Source organism: Nicotiana tomentosiformis, chromosome 1 (assembly GCF_000390325.3).
Source record: "Nicotiana tomentosiformis chromosome 1, ASM39032v3, whole genome shotgun sequence".
Classification (NCBI taxonomy): domain Eukaryota; kingdom Viridiplantae; phylum Streptophyta; class Magnoliopsida; order Solanales; family Solanaceae; genus Nicotiana; species Nicotiana tomentosiformis.
The window spans coordinates 60933206-60952317 of NC_090812.1; the positions used below are offsets into that span (position 1 = coordinate 60933206).

The 19112-nt window shown below is 35.8% G+C and overlaps 2 protein-coding genes and 1 pseudogene across 2 annotated transcripts; all 3 read right to left on the reverse strand.

The window, feature by feature from the left end:
* Window positions 1-368: 368 nt before the first annotated feature.
* Window positions 369-1517, reverse strand: LOC138906641 (uncharacterized). Its single transcript, XM_070195945.1, has one exon. It carries the CDS (start codon window positions 1515-1517, stop codon window positions 369-371), a length of 1149 nt encoding a protein of 382 aa, XP_070052046.1.
* A 918-nt stretch (window positions 1518-2435) lies between these two features.
* LOC104109277 (uncharacterized) lies at window positions 2436-4265 on the reverse strand (annotated as a pseudogene).
* A 2827-nt stretch (window positions 4266-7092) lies between these two features.
* On the reverse strand, window positions 7093-11270 carry LOC104109276 (uncharacterized). Its single transcript, XM_009618520.4, has 9 exons — window positions 11002-11270; window positions 9847-9911; window positions 9636-9697; window positions 8571-9536; window positions 8382-8457; window positions 8153-8275; window positions 8029-8073; window positions 7832-7927; window positions 7093-7710 (listed from the first exon to the last, which is right to left on the reverse strand). The coding sequence occupies exons 1-9, from the start codon at window positions 11171-11173 to the stop codon at window positions 7327-7329; spliced, it is 1989 nt and encodes a 662-aa protein (XP_009616815.1). The 5' UTR covers window positions 11174-11270; the 3' UTR covers window positions 7093-7326.
* Between the last annotated feature and the right edge of the window lie 7842 nt (window positions 11271-19112).

The window sequence follows — 19112 nt, forward strand, 5'->3', positions numbered from 1 at the left end:
ATTGTTAGCTTCACAGTAACAAAGAAGATGGAATTATGACTAATTCTGGAGCTTGACTGACCATCCAAAAAAGCATTTAAAATCTAAGACTCCAAGAATTAACATAGTTGACTTCTTGAATGAACCTTCCCTTTGATTGAATAAGTAGCTTTCAGAAGTTATTTTATAAGTTATGGTTTTGTTGATCAGTTGGATATATACAAAACGTAGGACTAGTAGTAGAGATCAAGTGGCATTTGAAGGAATTTCTTTTGTATAGATTGAGTATTCACTATAGGTAGACTAAGTTGAATAGAATAGGTGGTGCTCACATCAGCATGCTTATACAGCATAAACTAGTGAAAACTGAATCTGACACTTTTTTCTTCTCACAAGCAATTATTTTCCACTACTGGCTCTTCCCATACTGGACTTTTTGTTTCAGAATCATAGTGATCAAAACATGGCAAAATACTGGCACTTTCCATTTCATAAAACTGCCAAGTGTTAGTCGCATCCTCATTAAAATAGACACAGTTGCTTTTGCAGCCCAGTTGAATTGCATTAACTGACATACAGCAATTAGTCCCTGCAAATATTGTTCTATTTCCAAGGTTGTCCAACTTTAACAATGATAGATCATCTATCTGGAGCTTGTATACTTCAACTTTGTCCACCTTCTTAGTTGATTGTTCTGATATCAGGAAAATTAACAAGATCTCTCCATTGGATTCAAGAAGATACTCTGTGAAGTGTTTTGAGAAAACTGATGGAACAGCTCGGCTTCTGCTTAATTTAGTAACTTGAAACTTGGATTCAATTTCTTCAATTACTGCTAAAGTACCCTGCAAACTCAATGCATAAAACTTCCCTTCAAAGCCGATGGCTTTAGTAAGTATCATAAGTTGTCTTTTTGAACAATTTGGATCGACAAGACTGCTTGTTTGTTTTATCCATTTATTCTGGTATCCTACATGAGAAACCAGGAAAGCTGGATTGGAACAACCTGTTAACACCATCACAGAACAGCCCTTGTAATTGTTGAAAGGAGATGAAGACAGAGTTGCAAACTTGAATGGAATTCTGGCATCCCAAGGGGGAATACTCCAACATCTGTCAAAGGATCTTGCAGCAGGACTAAAGAGACAGTACTCTGCAGGATCCTTCCCTCCACCGACAATCAACCCATATGAACAGCCATGGTAATGGTTCCAACGATCATGCCATTTTCTATTGTACCACCAATATACTGGTCGAAACGAGATGCTGAGAATATGTTCCTGAGTCTTGGACTGGTAGTAATCTTTGTCGGAAATTTCAAGCCATGGTAATCGTGCATTGGCACTACATCGCTTAGGTGCTGCTCTACATGTTTTGGTAATACCGTGGAAACTGATGTTTTGCATTAGATCAGGTTTATCAGAATCTTGCCTTCCAATAATGTTGAGGAGTTGTTGAGGGAGATCTGGCCATGGCTGTACAAAGCTTTTAACCTTTTCTTGAGGTTTGACAAGCTTCTTCTTTATTTGGCGACCCATGTTTGGATAATGGATGAAAAGGATGACTCTAGAACTTAAAATATGCTCGTTTTAATGTTAGCTTGCTCCCATGTTCCTGCTGTTTTTTTATATTGTAAAAAAAGAGCACCAGAAACCATAGCCTCCAAGGTAGTTGACATCTTGGGCAACAAGTTTGTGCTTGTTTTTAATGACTAAATGGCTAGATTGCTTTACTTAGTCTTCTAGCAGAATGATTTGATGGATAAAGATGTAATATAAGTGTCTATGGAAGTGTTAAACGATGGAATTATACCTAACAAAAGAAAAAGTCAAATTCTATAGAATGGTTATGAGGCCAGCTGATCTGTTGGTGCAATGCTATGGTGGTTGAGAGTTGCTAAGAATGGAAGAGGTAGACCTAAATCACATAGAAAAAAGTTTTTTTAAAAGACCAAGAAAGACCTAAAATCACTTTGATCAATATGATTATTTCACCTCATTTTCCCATTATGAGTCACATCAAAGGTGTACAACTCTTTTGCAGTGCTGCACTACATCTAGAATGCTTACAATGAAGTATGGACATGATCAAAACAAAGAAAATTCGATTTAACTTACTGGTCTGTGAACTCCAACAACAACCAGTGCATCACATTCTATAACATCACACCTCTTGACAAGGTTCTGCCCACAAGAACAACAAAGAATTTTGCTTTTATGATCAAATGCTATGAGAAAAATGCAATAAAGACAATTGGTCTATGAGAAACCAACACCGGGAGCAGACATACTGATCAACGGAAATCTATTCTAAATAACTCAACTAGGGCAACTGTTGTTGGCATGTGTAAGGAGTTTAAGAATCATATTAAAACAAGTATATACTCATAGCTAATTTTTTCCAGAATTTATAGCATGAATTAGCATTAACGACTTACATTGTACAGTCTTCTCTGATAACAACACCAGCGTAACTAGTGTTTGGTCAAATTCGAATATCAGACAACAGAAACAAATTGAAATGAAATACAAAAAACATAACTATAGTATCAGACTTGAAACAATTTGTCAATCTGAAATCCTTAACTTCTTCTCCTCCTCTTCCTTCGGCGATCATCACTTTCACTATCACTATCTGACTCTGATTCAGAACTCAAAGATTCTGAAACAGAGCTTGAACTCTCATATTCACCTGATTTAGAGACAGACTTTTGTTCTTGCATGATAAGCCTTGGCATGTTCTTTAAACACTCTCGCAGATTTTCAGTTATCCCACCTAGACCAATGGAAGTGAAGAAGTTGATTGCAAACCTAGTATTTTTCGGATTATCCTTTGGAAATATTGACTCAAAAGACTGTTGCATAGTGGGATCATTAAGACGTTCATTCATCAAACGGATGCCAAGCTGCTCAGCCAACTCCTGGAATAGGATCTTGATAAATATACGAGAAGAAGACGTAGTGTCCTCTTCCGTCAACCTTATATAAGCCAAAACATGCCAAGGCAATGCATCAGTAGCGAGCAAATGAGTGAAAAACTTAGCCACATTGCGCAGTTTATTAGTTTCAAGACGGTGAATCATGGAGTACTGCTGCACAAAACATTTATCAAAGTTCTCCTGGTAAACTTTGTTGATCATACAAAAACGCTGACCCAAATGCCCATAGTAACGGAGATAAGTCCGCTCTTGACCGCAACACTCCAATAACATTACACATAATTCCATCTCCTGACCAGGCTCTAGTCTTAATTTCATTAGCTTATGCCCTGCTTCTTCAAAAGTAACACTTGACATAATCGTCTGGTAAATCGTCCTACGAAGATTGATCAAGTTTGTTTCTGTCTCATCTTTTATTTCCGTTTTCTCCTCGTCATCCTCTTCGTCTGATTCTGCATCAGAATCTTCTTCTTCCACAGATTCTTCACCTAGTATCATCTTCTTTAATTCTTCATATTTTTTTTCGTTTTCTGCAAAATTAGGATCCGGCTTGAAAACATCCAAAGCAATTTCCGCATCTACTTTATCTGAGAGAGAAATTTCATGTGTTAATTGATCTTCTAGCTCAACAAGGTCAAGTTCAGGACGAACAGAAGGGTATCCCTGAAACTTGGCTTTTCTCAAAGCAAAAAGGTTTTCAATTAAGAACTGAATCCTTTTATCTATTTTTCCTTCATGAAGTATATCTCTAAACCGCTCAAAAATAGCGTGTAACCCTAAGGGACAGAAATCCTGAAGAACTGAACCGCATTCAGTAACAAAACTAACCGCAACCTCAACACTCTCTTCAGTTGGTTTCTCCAGAAAAACTGTAAGTAATTGCAAAGCAATAAGTTCGTGAACGACTTGCTGATTCACAAGATGAGCGATAAACTTGACAGATGCTAATAACTGTGGCTTATTGGAAGGTTTTTTCAGTTGCAGTATAATTCTTCTTAGCAAAAGATCTCCGATTATTGGGATTTTGCTGTTAACAACAGCAACTACAGCAGCGTAAACGTCAGTGAAAATTGGAGAAGCGATTTGGGATTTGATAATGTACCTGCAAAATAAGCCTCTACCTCGAATTAAATTTTCAGAAAACAATTCAGGGATAACGTTTTTAACGTTGATTGCGTTCACCTTATTCATCAATCCATTGATACTCTTCCTAAGAGCATCCCAACTCATCCTCTCGTATTCAACTGATGTATCTTCTCTTTTCCTCAATGAATATCTCTCCATTGCCTTTGTTAAGGTCACAGAGATGAAAACGGTGGGTTAAAGTTTAAAGTTTAAAGTTTGGTACTTTGGTTTTTCCGTTCACCCTTTTTATAGATTTGCTTGGTACTTGTTTTTGTTTTCCTAGTTATTTTAGGTTTAGGCAAGTGAAGCCCTTGCTAATAATTAAGGCCCCAAAAATAAGAAGCGCTATTATATTATTATATAATATAATAACATATACTCCATAATTAATATTTATATAATTATTAATAAAAGATTTTAAATTTTAATAATTTTTAATAATTTATATTTGGTAGACCTAAGATTGAGTGAGATAATTGGATAAATTTTTCTAACTAAATTAAATAATATATTTACCTTCTCATTAATTTTATTTTTCTTCCTTTATATATAGTCTTTTTTCATGGTTCTCACGATTTTACTTTCTAATTTCAACTCAAATACTCTAAATTAACTTCTTCTTTTTTTTGTCACATTTGATTGATCCACACACCAGAAAGCAAGTTCTTTTGTGTCTCATCTTTTTTAACTAAGAAATTCCCGAGACAAATGTCGCAAGGTTCAAAACACGATAGATAATGGGCTCATCCTTTACCAATTTCACTTAATGGAAGAATTCAATACCATATGACGTGCGCCTAACTTATACATCATGAGTTGCGCTCTCACCACTATATCAAAGTTATGTAGGTTTTTTTTGTATCTCAATATAATATGGATTTCCTAAAAGACGTTTCAAGGTTATTTTGATTTTAGGCCACCAGTTCTGTTGAGCCGCCCTTCATTGACGATCAACAATTATTTACAGACTACTGCCCCACCATGAACGTACTGTTCAACCAGCTTCATTCACATTTGGTAACTAAATGACACACACACTGCCTTTAATGTTCTTGCCATTGTTGCCTTATCTTAAGTGAGACTCTATAAATTTGATTGAGAATATCAGGCGTGGACAAGTGACTCTAGTAGGAGACTAGTAAAGCCTTGATTTAGTTACCTCAAAATTTTTAATAATGAATTTTATAGTTTTATTTCAAATTAGACAATATTAATGTTTGTAGAAAAAATAAAAAAGTACAAAAAATTTGTAAAAAAGAAAGAAAGGTGTCTACTCTTTAACAATAAAAATATTTTTAAATCTTTGAATTAAACTACTTAAATCTTCATATTATTAAATATATATTTTTACAACAATATCAAAGGTAACATAGTGCAAATACATGTCTAACATCTCATTTATTTATATTATCCTTTTCTAATATAAATAATAGTATTATTATGTGAAGTTAAAAACTTTATGTCATTTAAGAATATATACTATAAACAACAAGTATGAAAAAAATGGCAAGATTAATTTTTTTGCATATATGTGTGTATACGTACTAATAAAAAAAGTACAAGGCCTCTTATTAAAATTTGGCTTTAGGCCACTAATTTTAAGGAGCCGCCCTTGGGTTTAGGAGCACATTAATTTGGAAATAGGCGTAAACATTTGAAGGACTAAACACGTTTTAATTCGGAATGGACTAATAATGTGAAAGTACTAGTAATTCTGAAATTGAGTAAAATTAGGAGACATTATTATATTCTTTTTCTATATTTATTCCGTTTTCTAGTTACACCTTTATGCTTCACTTTGTTTGGGAGTAAAATTTGGCTTTAGGCCATTAAATTTATGGAGCCGCCCTTGGATTTAGGAGCACATTAATTTGAAAATAGGTGTAAATATTTGAAGGACTAAACACGTTTTAATTAGGACTGGACTAATAATGTGAAAGTACTAGTAATACACGTTTCCGAAATTGAGTAAAATTAGGAGATATTATTATATTTTTTTTATATATTTATTCTGTTTTCTGGTTACACCTTTATGCTTCGCTTTATTTGGAAGTATAATTTGACTGAGGCACAAAGTCTTAGAAAACCAAAAACAAGACCAACATTTTGTATTACGTCTCCTCGTACTGTTATAGCTCACACGGCTTACATAATTTTTTTCTCTCGGCTGCTTGAAAATGGTGTATATTTTGAATCAGTTGAAGCTGCTTAATTTGCCTTCTTGGTTCATTTTATTTTGAACTGGCTATTTTATCTGGGGAGAACTCAAGCCATTAAGCTAGCGTTTGGCCATAGATTTCAAATTTTGTTTTAAAAAAATCTGATTTTGGTGAATTTTGGTTTCTAAATGAAAATTTGTTTGGACATCGTTTTTCAAAACATATTTCACTTTTTTTTTGTGAAAAAACATGAAACGTGACTTATACCCATAAGTTCTAAAAACTATCAAAAATACCCAACAATACCAAACAAACAATCTTGCTAATCCTGTATATGCAGAACCTTCATCGATACCATTCATTATCATTATCACAAATTGTTGTCCTGAACATAGATAAGCTTAGCACAAAATTATTATTTTTATAACGAACTATATAATACACTATCCTAAAACCACAACCTAATATTTTAATATCAACTGCTAATATAACACAACTACTAGCTATTACAATTCGTCAAATTGCAATAATATTACAAGATACATCCGTCCAAAAAAAAATGATAGTAACTAGCTGGTGGATTAGTTGAGTCATAATAATAGATGGTGGACTTTTGTATAAGATACAAAAGTTAGGGGTAATTTTTTAAATTGTTAAAAAATCCAACGGTAATATTTTGAGCCAAAAACATGTCTAGAGCTAGTTTTGGGATTTGAAAATTTTGTTTTCAAAACCTGCCAAAATATGAATAAAATCTATAAACAAACAGATTTTGCCAAAAATATTTTGAAAAAAAAACTTGGCAAAATCTATGGCCAAACAGGACTTAAGTTTCTGGTTCTACAACTCGAGTCAGAACTAGAGAATGTTGTCCATTTGGTAAAACTCAAATTTACCATTGGCCTTTGAAATTTGTTCATTAGGGAATATATGAAGATTATCCGCAGGATGTCACTGGGATTCAAATTACAGATACAATATGTGTTGCAAACCTTCTCCTCACATTTTCAGTGAAATAGGAGCTGTAATGTTGGAGAAGGTGGGAAAAAAAAAAAATTCGACTCAAATGAATCATTTGAAGTGTACATACAACAACTCGAGAATTAATTGAATTTGCTTCGAACTTTACAAGGGCACTTGTTCTGCTAAGTTTTTTCTGCAACTTTTGGGCCGGTGGGTGCTGTGGAAGTGTGGCTCCTTTGGGATTGTCAGAGGCCTTCTTCCACGAGATAACATTCTGGAAGGCTTCAAGGCTTTAGCTCGGGGCATGGCTGCAGCACCATTTTCATGAAGCTTCCCTACCTTCTTTGGTTTCGAAATATCAGCTGATGCTTCTTGTATTACAGTGAGTTTCTGATCTTGTCTCAAACATGATGCCGTGGGAGATTTAGCATTTCTTAAGTTGGCTGTTTTTATTTGTGTAACATGAGATCTCTCTGGTGTTATACTTGATTTCCTCAACCTCCCTTTCCCTTCCGAAGACTTATGGCTTTTTATCCCACTATCCTTCTGCAAATTTCAAGATATGACATGGTTCAGAAATATTCCTACCTCTCTCTAGCCAATTGATTCTGGCAAAAACGAAACATACTAACAAAATTAAGAAAACCTCAAGATACATGGCACATACGGATAAATCATTTCGCAAGTCCTTTGAATCTCTATCATTGCCTTCAGGATTATCTTCTGTGCATCTGTTTTCGTTGTCAGAATATTCTGAATTGCCCTAAATAGGATGAACAACATATTCAAGAGAATGACAGAATTCGAAAATAAGATGGTTTCCCTAAGTTGCAGCAATAAAAAGATCAACTGAATATGACTTACCTGTTTTTTCCTCTGTAGGTCAGCTTCCCTAAGAATTCCCCTTTCCTGAAAATCAATTACTCTGTCATAAGCATTTAAAATAGATATTATTAAAATCTAGTAATGTAAAGGGTAGAATACCTACATCAGTTCTTAGTCTGAAAGGTTTAGGATTGGTAGGCTTTGGCTTCTTGGACTTCATCCCTGAGGCACCGGCATTTGTGGAAAGCAAACCTTCTTTTAGATTCTTGGCCGCTGGTTGGGCATTCTATACACATCAATCATATTACGGCAGTGGTCAATACCGATGCATTCACAGAAATAATCTCACTTGAAGGCTGCAGAGCTATAAAAGAAAAAGAAAAAGAAAATACCTTCTTGATGACTTTTTGCATCTTCTGCACACCAAGAATATTTTCCCCAGCCTGGTCTATATTGTTGGTGAGACTTCTGCAGTCAAATTTGACACACGTAAGCACCAACGTTACGAATAATTTGTAAAATATAGATACTCTGCGAGATTTTGGATTAAAACATGTAAGATAAGCAATATGGTTCCACACCTGTTCTCATCTGGAACTGAAACATTCTCTTTGTCATCACTGTCCATGCATTCACTACCATGATGTCCTGCCCCTTCTGAAGTCTGAAAACAAATAGAGTGGTCCGTCTTACTTAGTTCAGTCCCCAAATTTCCTTTTGTGCCATTTTCAATATTGCCACCACAATGATCCTCTCCACTTGTTGGTTGACTTTTTGGAAGATCATTTCCCACCAAACCTCTCTGATCAGTATCACAGCTCAATTTATCTGTCATGTCCGCTTCATGGTTTTTTGAAGCAGCAACATGCTCTTCGTTACTGTCTCTTGATGTTAAATCAACTTCTGACTTGCTGCAATCATTTTCTGCCTTTTCCTTGGAGTGGCACTTCTTTTCTAATTTAGCTTGGTTCTGAATGCTAGTTGAGTGTACTGGTCTGGCTTTGCTTAGTACTCGAGTTTGAGACTTTCCAGTACTCTTCGGCGTCTTGCTTTTGTCCTTCTGAGGGTTTCTGTTCCTCAAAGAATCTCCAGGATTACATTTGGTATCCTTGGATTTTTCAGAATAACCCAATACACGCTTCTTTTGATCTGATATCTCTAGCTTCTTGATTCCTTGACATAATTTAGTTAAAGGAGTTCGTAGTTCCACTGATTTCTTTAAACTGATGGCTTTCTTCGGGGAGTGGAAGACCAAAGCCTTTGCTATGGTCCTATTCTTTGGAACAGCAAGAGCTGCAGGTTTTGGATTTTGCACACTACGAAAGGAACTTGGATTTGGAAGGCACTTTTTGTTCCTTGGGGTAGTAAGATACTTAGCAGCAACTTGCTTTCCTTTGATTTTTGGAGTGGAAGTGGGCTTTGATGGATGACTAATCTTCTCTTTATCTTCAATCAGTTTACAAGAAATGTTTGAAACAGCAGCTAACTTTGAGAGTCTAGACTTGGAAGATTTTGCTGGCACTGTAAGTGGACATTTTATGTTCTTCCTGAAACACAAAAATTAAATTTATGTCAACTGTCAAATAGGGAAACAATGAGAGATTGAGATTAATTTAACTTGAGTACTATTATTTGGTCTATTATACCCTGTAGCACGTCTGCTTAGCGCTTTCTGAAGTCTTACATTAGGACTTCTAGCAGCCATTACCTAGAGTAGAAAGAAGACAGCATTGCATTTAGAATTTAAGTATAACATGAATAAAGAAGACAGCATTGCATTTAGAATTTAAGTATAACATGAATAAAGGTTCATAAGCCATTACATTCAGATGGCAAAATTGAATATAAGAAACTTACTCGGAGAACAAAATCCTTGTAGATTTTCTCATGGTCCATTTCTTCTTCATGTTTCTGGTCGCAGCCTGGAAACAGAACAGAAGTCATACTTTTGGAGTTTGGACAACTAAAAAGTTTTAGAAATTGTTAACTTGCATCCCGCCACCTAACAACTAAGAAGTTACAGAAATAATCCTCAGCTCTCTCACACACACCCTCTTTCCCTCGTTCCCCACTAAAATTAGGCTTTCTAAAGTTGAAATAAAACTTTGTTATCATGTATCCACCCCTTTGGCTCAAATTTGGTGCTTACATTTGAAAATTTTAACTATATATACGCACATGCATATGTATAGTTCTCACTTATTAGCAAGGGCGAAGCTACGTAGTTCCAAGGGTGGTCAACTCATCGAAAAATTACACGATATATATAGTTAAAATATTAGATTTTAGTGGTATATAACATATATTGAACACTCTTTATTAGATTTTTTTTACTTCTTTCAAATTTAAACACCCCGAATGAAATTACTAGCTTCGCCGCTGCTTATTAGCATAAGAGATAGTAGGAGTGGTCATCAACTAACTTAAAATCCAAGATGGCTCTCTATCTCCACTGACTTGTGTACATAACATCAACGGTGCACGTGGGCAACAGAAGTAACTCTCAATCTCATAGGGAAAATATACAATGAAAGCTAGGGTTTCAGCCAAATCAAGTACCTTTGGTTCAGACCTGGATGTGTGTTAAGAAACTTACTAAACGTCTACAAATATTAAATTGTGAACCCAGTAACTGAAATTATCATAAGGTTCAGTGGCATTCCGCTCCTATAAAGTTCAAATTCGGGATCCGCCCCAATGTTGACTAGTTAGAGCATCACAAATTCCTACTTACATCTTACTTTCGCTGGTAAAACTAGACCTAGGTTAAAGACAAAAGAGTAGAAAAATTCAGATTAGATTATCAAAATCGCAGTCAAACTCTGGACAAGAATCAGAGCTCCTGATATCTAAGAAATTATGAACCTCAGTTATAGCAGCTAATCGTAAACTCAAAAATAAGAAAAGCTTCATAAATGGAAACAGACAGAGTTCAATTAAGGACCAAACATTAAATTTAAGCAAGGAAAATAACGGAACACTGTGGATAAAAAAGAAGGAAAATTAGCATACCAACACGGAGGCAGAACCAGTAACGATCGTCGGGGCGGTAGTGGTCGGGAGTGGTGAAGTCGACGAACTTTGGGGCTTCGATTCTCTCGTAAAAGACTTCATCATCTTCCCATTCTTCGCTTTCTCCTCCTTTCTCTACCTCCATCTCGGGCTGCTGCTTCTCTTCTGCCATTTTTTTTTTCGTACAACGATTGGAGCGTCTACACAGTTAGTGGTACGAGAGAGAGAAAAGGCAAGAAACAATCTGGCGTTTGTTGATGTTTACTATGACAAGCGGCGAAGGCGGACTGAGTTTTAAACAACTGACATGTCTGTAAGTAGCCGTTACAAGTGGCATCTTGGGAATTTTGAACCACATCCAGGGCAACCTATGTAATTAAGAATCTATATATATTTATAAAGGAGGGAGTGATGTGGCATCTTTTATTGATTAAAAAATGTATTTATCTATTATCTCAATTTTTTAGGAATTTAAACACAATAAACTCAATTACTAAAAACTTTTATAAAAAAATCCATTACAACTCAATTTAGAAAAGGCGTGTCCTTCAAATTTCTCAAGAAACGTTTCAAACCAAAACTTCACCTCAACCCAATATTATATTCTCTTCTCCAATCTTTCCCAACTATAGTGCAACATCTCTATGAAATTGAACTTTGCAATGTTTCCTAATTTTCCTCCATGGCCTGAATTACACACCGTGAGAAAAGTCAGAAGGTATGAACCATCATGTTTGATTGGTCTTTGACTTCATGTGTATCTATATTAAATTTTTTTTTCTTTTTTTCATCGCAGTGCTTTTATTCTGTTCCCAAATCAGAATGGACATTCAATTCAAAAAGTGCTTTAGTGGAACCACACCACATCTACTCAAAATGATGCACATTATCTCTTCGTATTTTGCCTTCTAACTATGTGCTTGCATTATTGTGTCACTCCAGTGTCTTCGTTTTTCTCTTTAGTCCTTTCTATTCTTTATATTTATAGGAAAAATGATGGGTGTGTTAGAGTTGTAGAAGGATCTAAATAAGAAAAGGAAAGTATCCTTTGGTGATTTTATCGGAGAGAAGAACGATAGTTTTAGAGAAGAAATTAGATGAGGAAGAATGTGATTTGATTGGTGAGAAGAGAATGGTAAGGTAAAACAGAGTAGCTTATTTTTTTTCCTTTTTGTCAGTCTCTCGGCTGATGTAATATACTTGCATTTACTTGAATCATATTTTTTGTAAAATTACTTTAGGAAAAGATATTAAATTAAATTAGACTCACGCTCACTGTAATAGGTGTAAATGCTTAATATTTTTCAAAATGTCGATTAATTTGATTTAGGTAAAACAACAAAGAAAAGGATAATTGTTGAAAATGAGTGTCGATATGCATTTGGGTGCGCGTATTTACTGCTAAACTTCATCTTATCATGTTACATGATAAGTTTATTAATGTCCTACATTTCAAACCAAAACTTCACCTCAACCCAACATTATATTCTCTTCTCCAATCTTTCCCAACTATTGTGCAACATCTCTATGAAATTGAACTTTGCAATGTTTCCTAATTTTCCTTCATGGCCTGAATTACACACCGTGAGAAAGGTCAGAAGGTATGAACCATCATGTTTGATTGGTCTTTGACTTCATATGTATATGTATTAAATTTCTTTTTTTCTTTTTTCCATCGCAGTGCTTTTATTCTGTTCCCAAATCAGAATGGACATCCGATTCAAAAAGTGCTTTAGTGGAATCACACCACATCTACTCAAAATGGTGCACATTATCTCTTCGCATTTTGCCTTCTAACTATGTGCTTGCATTATTGTGTCACTCTAGTGTCTTCGTTTTTCTCTTTAGTCCTTTCTATTCTTTATATTTATAGAAAAAATGATGGGTGTGTTAGAGTTGTAGAAGGATCTAAATAAGAAAAGGAAAGTATTCTTTGGTGATTTTATCGGAGAGAAGAACGATAGTTTTGGAGAAGAAATTAGATGAGGAAGAATGTGATTTGATTGGTGAGAAGAGAATGGTAAGGTAAAACAGAGTAGCTTATTTTTTTACTTTTTGTCAGTCTCTCGGCTGATGTAATATACTTGCATTTACTTGAATCATATTTTTTGTAAAATTGCTTTAGGAAAAGATATTAAATTAAATTAGACTCACACTCACTGTAATAGGTGTAAATGCTTAATATTTTTCAAAATGTCGATTAATTTGATTTAGGTAAAACAACAAAGAAAAGGATGGTTGTTGAAAATGAGTGTCGATATGTATTTGCGTGCGCGTATTTACTGCTAAACTTCATCTTATCATGTTACATGACAAGTTTATTAATGTCCTATGACATTCACTTTGGTCTTTTAAATGAAAGATGAAAGTGATTGTTAATCAGTACATCCTATGGAGTAGAGTCACATTCTATTCATTCTTGAGTTCTAACCGAGATGTTAGGGATGACTCCTTTTGAAATATAGAGGCAGCTCCGGAAAATTTTTAGAAAAAAGAATCAATCTATTAAAGCAGTAGTCAGTAAATATGATTGTTGATGGTGTTGCAGTCCTAGAAAACAAAAGCTAAATTCATAGAACATAGTAGCACAATCTCCTCGCAAAAGTACTAAAGATGATCTGCCACCCCAACTCAATGAGAGCCGATTACATGCAAGGATGATGCTATAATTTTGCCCTGAATGGCAACAGTAGCCTGTATCTCGGTTGAATCTAACAGAGTAAGTGTATAGGTACAAAGTAGAAAATTCTAAAAAAGGAATGGACTGCGAAAGAATTTAATAATCCCGTAAAGGTTCATCCTTTGTGGAACTTCATGGGTCACTCCGGGTATGCATAGTTGAATTTAAACAGGATTTGGTGGGATTCATGAACATTATAGCATTTGTAAAAGTTTTTGATTTGGATAAACATGGGAAGATGGATTGAAATTCTGTAATATAATCGAGATAATTAATGGTGTATGTTTGGGTTGCGCGTGAGAGCAACTCTGGGGGCATCGTTGGTAAATATCTTCGTGATATTGAAGATCTAAAAACGGTTTCTGGAATACAAGCATAGCAAAAAAGGAAAGATTAAGTCTACTATGCAACTTGTGTTATTTCCGCCAATATTGTTGTATTTGTAAATAATAATTCTGCAAAAATATAAGTTAACGTAATGAAACAGTAATAATTCGAGCCCACTGAATTCACAGTGTTTCCTTAAGGAATTTAATCCCCTCCTAGTACCTAAGGTAATGGATTATTTTCTCCCAGGATAGAACGAATCACACACTAGTGTAGCGGTACTTCAAACCCCAGTGTTTCAGCGAACACAAAGTTCGGTAGCAAATCACACTTACAGTTGCTTTGTTTGAAGTTAAAACAATACAGAACGAGGGAGTAGAAACTCAGAAAATCGTATGGAAATGCTGAGAGGAAGGAGTGCAATGTATAGCTAAATCTGTTGAGCGATTTCAGTTTGTGTCTTGTGTGTTGTGTGTTGTGTGTCTTTCTTCAACAGCTGCTGCACATATATATAGCAGCCAGTGTTGAAGAAGAACAATCGTCCACCCTCCATGGTGGAGCAAGCATTAGCTTGTTTGTGGAGCAAGCATAATCATGGTAGGAAGAATATTAGGCGGCTGCCTTGTGGTCAATACACGGATTGGAAAATATCCGTTACAAATGCGGATAATCTTACGTTAATATTTACTATTAAAAAATAAATTTGGTCCACAAAATTAATCAATCAATCAATCATTTGACCAAATCCAAATTCAAATCCGAATCCGAATCCGAAGCCGACGCCGAAGCCGTAGCCGTAGCCGAAGCCGAGCGAACGACGACGGCGACGGCGCGAGGCTTGCTTTCTTCTTAACTCTTTAAGAGCTACAAGAAGAGCAATTATATATATACCCACCAACAATCTCTTCCTCTTCCAATATGGGACAATGTCTCATTGTCAAGAGAGGAAAACTTAAAATTTTACTCAAAAATTTTATTTTCTCTCCATTTCCCATTCACCCTCATTTTAAGACTATTTTATCTTAAAACAAAAACCTCAACAATCCCCCACATGAATGGGGAATGGCTATATTACGGAAGTATGCATGAAAAAACTGTGTGATTTACAAGCAAGGATTAATCGCATCTGGATAAGTAGGTTTCCCTTTGAACTTTTCGTAGTAAACTTATGTCGGATATACTCGGTCAATCGGTAGATTTGATATCTTTGAACCGTCGATCTTTGGTGTATACCTAGACAACCATAAGTCACACAATCAACCCTTAACCGTCTTTGGTTCTCATTGTTGTGTTCGTTTCAGCCATGAACACCGCCTGGTTTCATAAGTGCGTAGAGAATTGGCCTTACAAAGTTCTCCTTGAAGCGGCTAACACTTCACACTTACATAGGTGATTTCTAAACGTGTCATCCTATAGATACACTATTTGATATACCCCGTATCAAATTTAGAAATAATTAAAAAGCCTTAATGCTTTATCCTTGGTACTGAACATTGTCTCATCACGAGAATGGACTTAAATTTTATTTGACAATGTTGAACCGTCATTAATGACTTTGTTTGATCTCGTTGAACCTAGATCTTGGGATCTCCAGTCTTCTAGGTAGAGTTACCGCCACAATGACTTATTCTCGGTCATAGCCCCATTCCCCTTGATGATTTCTCAACTACCTCTCTAATTAGGCTTTTTGTAAGTGGATCCGACACATTATCACTTGACTTTACATAGTCAATCGTGATAATTCCTCTAGAGAGTAATTGCCTAACGGTTTTATGTCTTCGTCGTATATGACGAGATTTACCGTTATACATAACGCTCCCAGCCCTTCCAATTGCCGCTTGACTATCACAATGTATGCATATTGGTGCCAACGGTTTGGGCCAAAATGGAATGTCTTCCAAGAAATTTCGGAGCCATTCAGCTTCTTCACCGGCTTTATCTAAGGCTATGAATTCAGCCTCCATTGTAGAGCGGGCAATACATGTTTGTTTGGACGACTTCCAAGATACCGCTCCTCCACCAATAGTGAATACATATCCACTCGTGGACTTAGAATCAGTTGAACCGGTGATCCAATTTGCATCACAGTATCCCTCAATCACCGCAGGGAAATTACTGTAGTGCAATTCAAAGTTCTGGGTATGTTCTAAATATCCCAAAACTCGTTTCATTGCCATCCAATGAGATTGGCCTGGATTGCTCGTATATCGACTCAGTTTACTTATAGCACAAGCTATATCTGGTCGTGTACAATTCATGATATACATTAAGCATCCCAACACACGAGCATAATCCAATTGTGATATGCTTTGGCCTTTATTCTTTGCTAATGCAAGATTCACGTCAATTGGAGTCTTTGCAACTTTAAAGCCCAAGTGCTTGAATTTTTCAAGTACTGTCTTAATATAATGAGATTGTGACAATGCCAGACCTTGAGGAGTCTTATGGATCTTAATTCCCAGAATTAAATCAGCAACTCCCAAGTCTTTCATATCAAACTTGCTATTGAGCATACGCTTAGTAGCATTTATGTTGGCAATGTCATTACTCATTATCAGCATATCATCCACATATAGACAAACAATGACTATGTGATTTGGAACATTTTTAATGTACACACATTTATCACATTCATTTATCTTAAAATCATTTGACAACATTGTTTTGTCAAATTTCGCATGCCATTGTTTGGGTGCTTGTTTTAGTCCGTAAAGAGACTTAACAAGTCTACATACCTTCTTTTCTTTACCTGGAACCACAAACCCTTCAGGTTGTTCCATGTAAATTTCTTCCTCCAACTCTCCATTTAAGAAGGCCGTCTTAACATCCATTTGATGAATTTCAAGACCATACACTGCAGCTAATGCTACTAACATCCGTATGGACGTAATTCTTGTAACTGGAGAGTATGTATCAAAGTAGTCTAGACCTTCTCGTTGTCTATACCCTTTGACTACGAGTCTTGCCTTGAATTTATCAATAGTGCCATCATCTTTGATTTTTCTCTTAAAAATCCATTTAGAACCCAAAGGTTTATTTCCATGAGGAAGATCAACCAATTCCCATGTATGGTTGTTCAATATGGATTCTATTTCACTATTGACTGCCTCTTTCCAAAACAATGATTCCGAAGAAATCATAGCTTCTTTAAATGTTTGAGGCTCATTCTCCAATAAGAAAGTCACAAAATCTGGTCCAAATGAAGTAGACGTTCTTTGACGTTTACTACGTCTTGGATCCTCCTGATTATATGTACTTTCTTTTGTTTCTTCCCGAGGTCGTTTAGATCCTTCACCAAACGACTCACATTCCTTTTTATACGAATATATATATTTTCAAAAAACTCAGCATTATCTGATTCTATAACAGTATTATTATGAATGTCGGGATTTTCTGATTTATGAACCAGAAATCGATATGCTTTACTATTTGTCGCATATCCTATGAAAACACAATCAACGATTTTTGGTCCTATCTTTACCCTTTTGGGTTTAGGAACTTGTACTTTTGCCAAACACCCCCACACTTTAAAATAATTCAAGTTGGGCTTCCTTCCTTTCCATTTTTCATATGGAATGGATTGTGTTTTGCTATGGGGCACTCGATTTAATATTCGATTAGCCGTAAGAATGGCTTCCCCCCACAAGTTCTGTGGCAAACCAGAACTTATCAACAACGCATTCATCATCTCCTTTAATGTGCGATTCTTTCTTTCCGCAATCCCATTAGATTGGGGCGTGTAAGGGGCTGTTGTTTGATGAATAATTCCATATTCTAAACATATTTCTTCAAAAGGAGATTCATATTCACCACCCCTATCACTTCTTATCATTTTTACTTTCTTGGTAAGTTGCGTTTCAACTTCATTTTTGTATTGCCTGAATGCGTCTATTGCTTCATCTTTACTATTCAGTAAGTAAACATAGCAGTATCGAGTACCATCGTCAATAAAAGTTATGAAATACTTCTTTCCACCGCGAGATGGTATTGACTTCATGTCACAAATATCTGTGTGAATTAAGTCTAAAGGATTTGAATTCCTTTCAACTGACTTATAAGGATGTTTAACATACTTAGATTCCACACATGTTTGACATTTTGATTTTTCGCATTCAAACTTAGGCAGTACTTCCAAGTTAATCATTTTCCGCAAGGTTTTATAATTGACATGACCCAAACGTACATGCCATAAATCATTTGACTCAAGTAAGTAAGAAGAAGCTGAAATATTATTATTGTTTTCCACAACCATTACATTCAGATTGAAAAGGCCCTCGGTGAGGTAACCTTTTCCTACAAATATTTCATTCTTCCTAATGACAACCTTGTTGGACACAAAAACGCACTTAAAACTGTGCTTAACAAGAAGTCCAGTAGAGACTAAATTCTTTCACATTTCGGGAACATGAAGGACATTGTTCAAAGTCATGACCTTGCCAGAAGTCATTTTCAGAAATATCTTCCCATATCCTTCAACTTTTACTGTTGAAGCATTTCCCATATAAACTGTCTCTCCGGGTCCAGCAGGAGCATAAGTAGCAAAAGCTTCTCTAACTGCACAAACATGGCGAGTGGCTCCTGAATCAAACCACCACAGTTTAGGATTTCCCACCAAGTTACATTCAGAGAGCATGGCACACAAGTTATCAACATCATCATGGTTTACTACCATGTTTGCTTGACCCCTTTTCTTGTCTTTCTTCGGAGCACGACACTCCGTAGATTTGTGTCCGGTTTTCCCACAGTTGTAGCAGTTTCCACTGAACCGCTTCTTGCTTGGGTTGTATTTCGGACCAGAAGCCTTCTTCCTCTTTTTGTTAGCTTCAACAATATTTGCTCCCATTATTGTTGAATTTCCACGGCCTCTCCTTTCAGCAGCTTTATTGTCCTCTTCGATTCTCAACCGAACAATGAGATCTTCAAGGGACATTTCCTTTCGTTTGTGTTTCAAATAATTTTTGAAGTCCTTCCACAACGGAGGCAACTTCTCAATCATTGCTGCTACTTGGAATGCTTCGTTGATGACAAGACCTTCAGCAAGTAGATCATGAATAATCACTTGCAATTCCTGGAGTTGGGTAATAACAGACTTGCTATCTACCAT

Bases quoted from the DNA above. Each gene is read 5' to 3' on its own strand.
- LOC138906641 (XM_070195945.1), bottom strand. From the start codon at position 1,517: ATGGGTCGCCAAATAAAGAAGAAGCTTGTCAAACCTCAAGAAAAGGTT.
- LOC104109276 (XM_009618520.4), bottom strand. From the start codon at position 11,173: ATGGCAGAAGAGAAGCAGCAGCCCGAGATGGAGGTAGAGAAAGGAGGA. The intron at 9,537-9,635 runs GTATAATAGACC...TTTGTGTTTCAG, and splicing joins CTAAGCAGACGTGCTACAGG to GAAGAACATAAAATGTCCAC. The intron at 7,928-8,028 runs GTAAGTCATATT...CATCCTATTTAG, and splicing joins ACCTACAGAGGAAAAAACAG to GGCAATTCAGAATATTCTGA.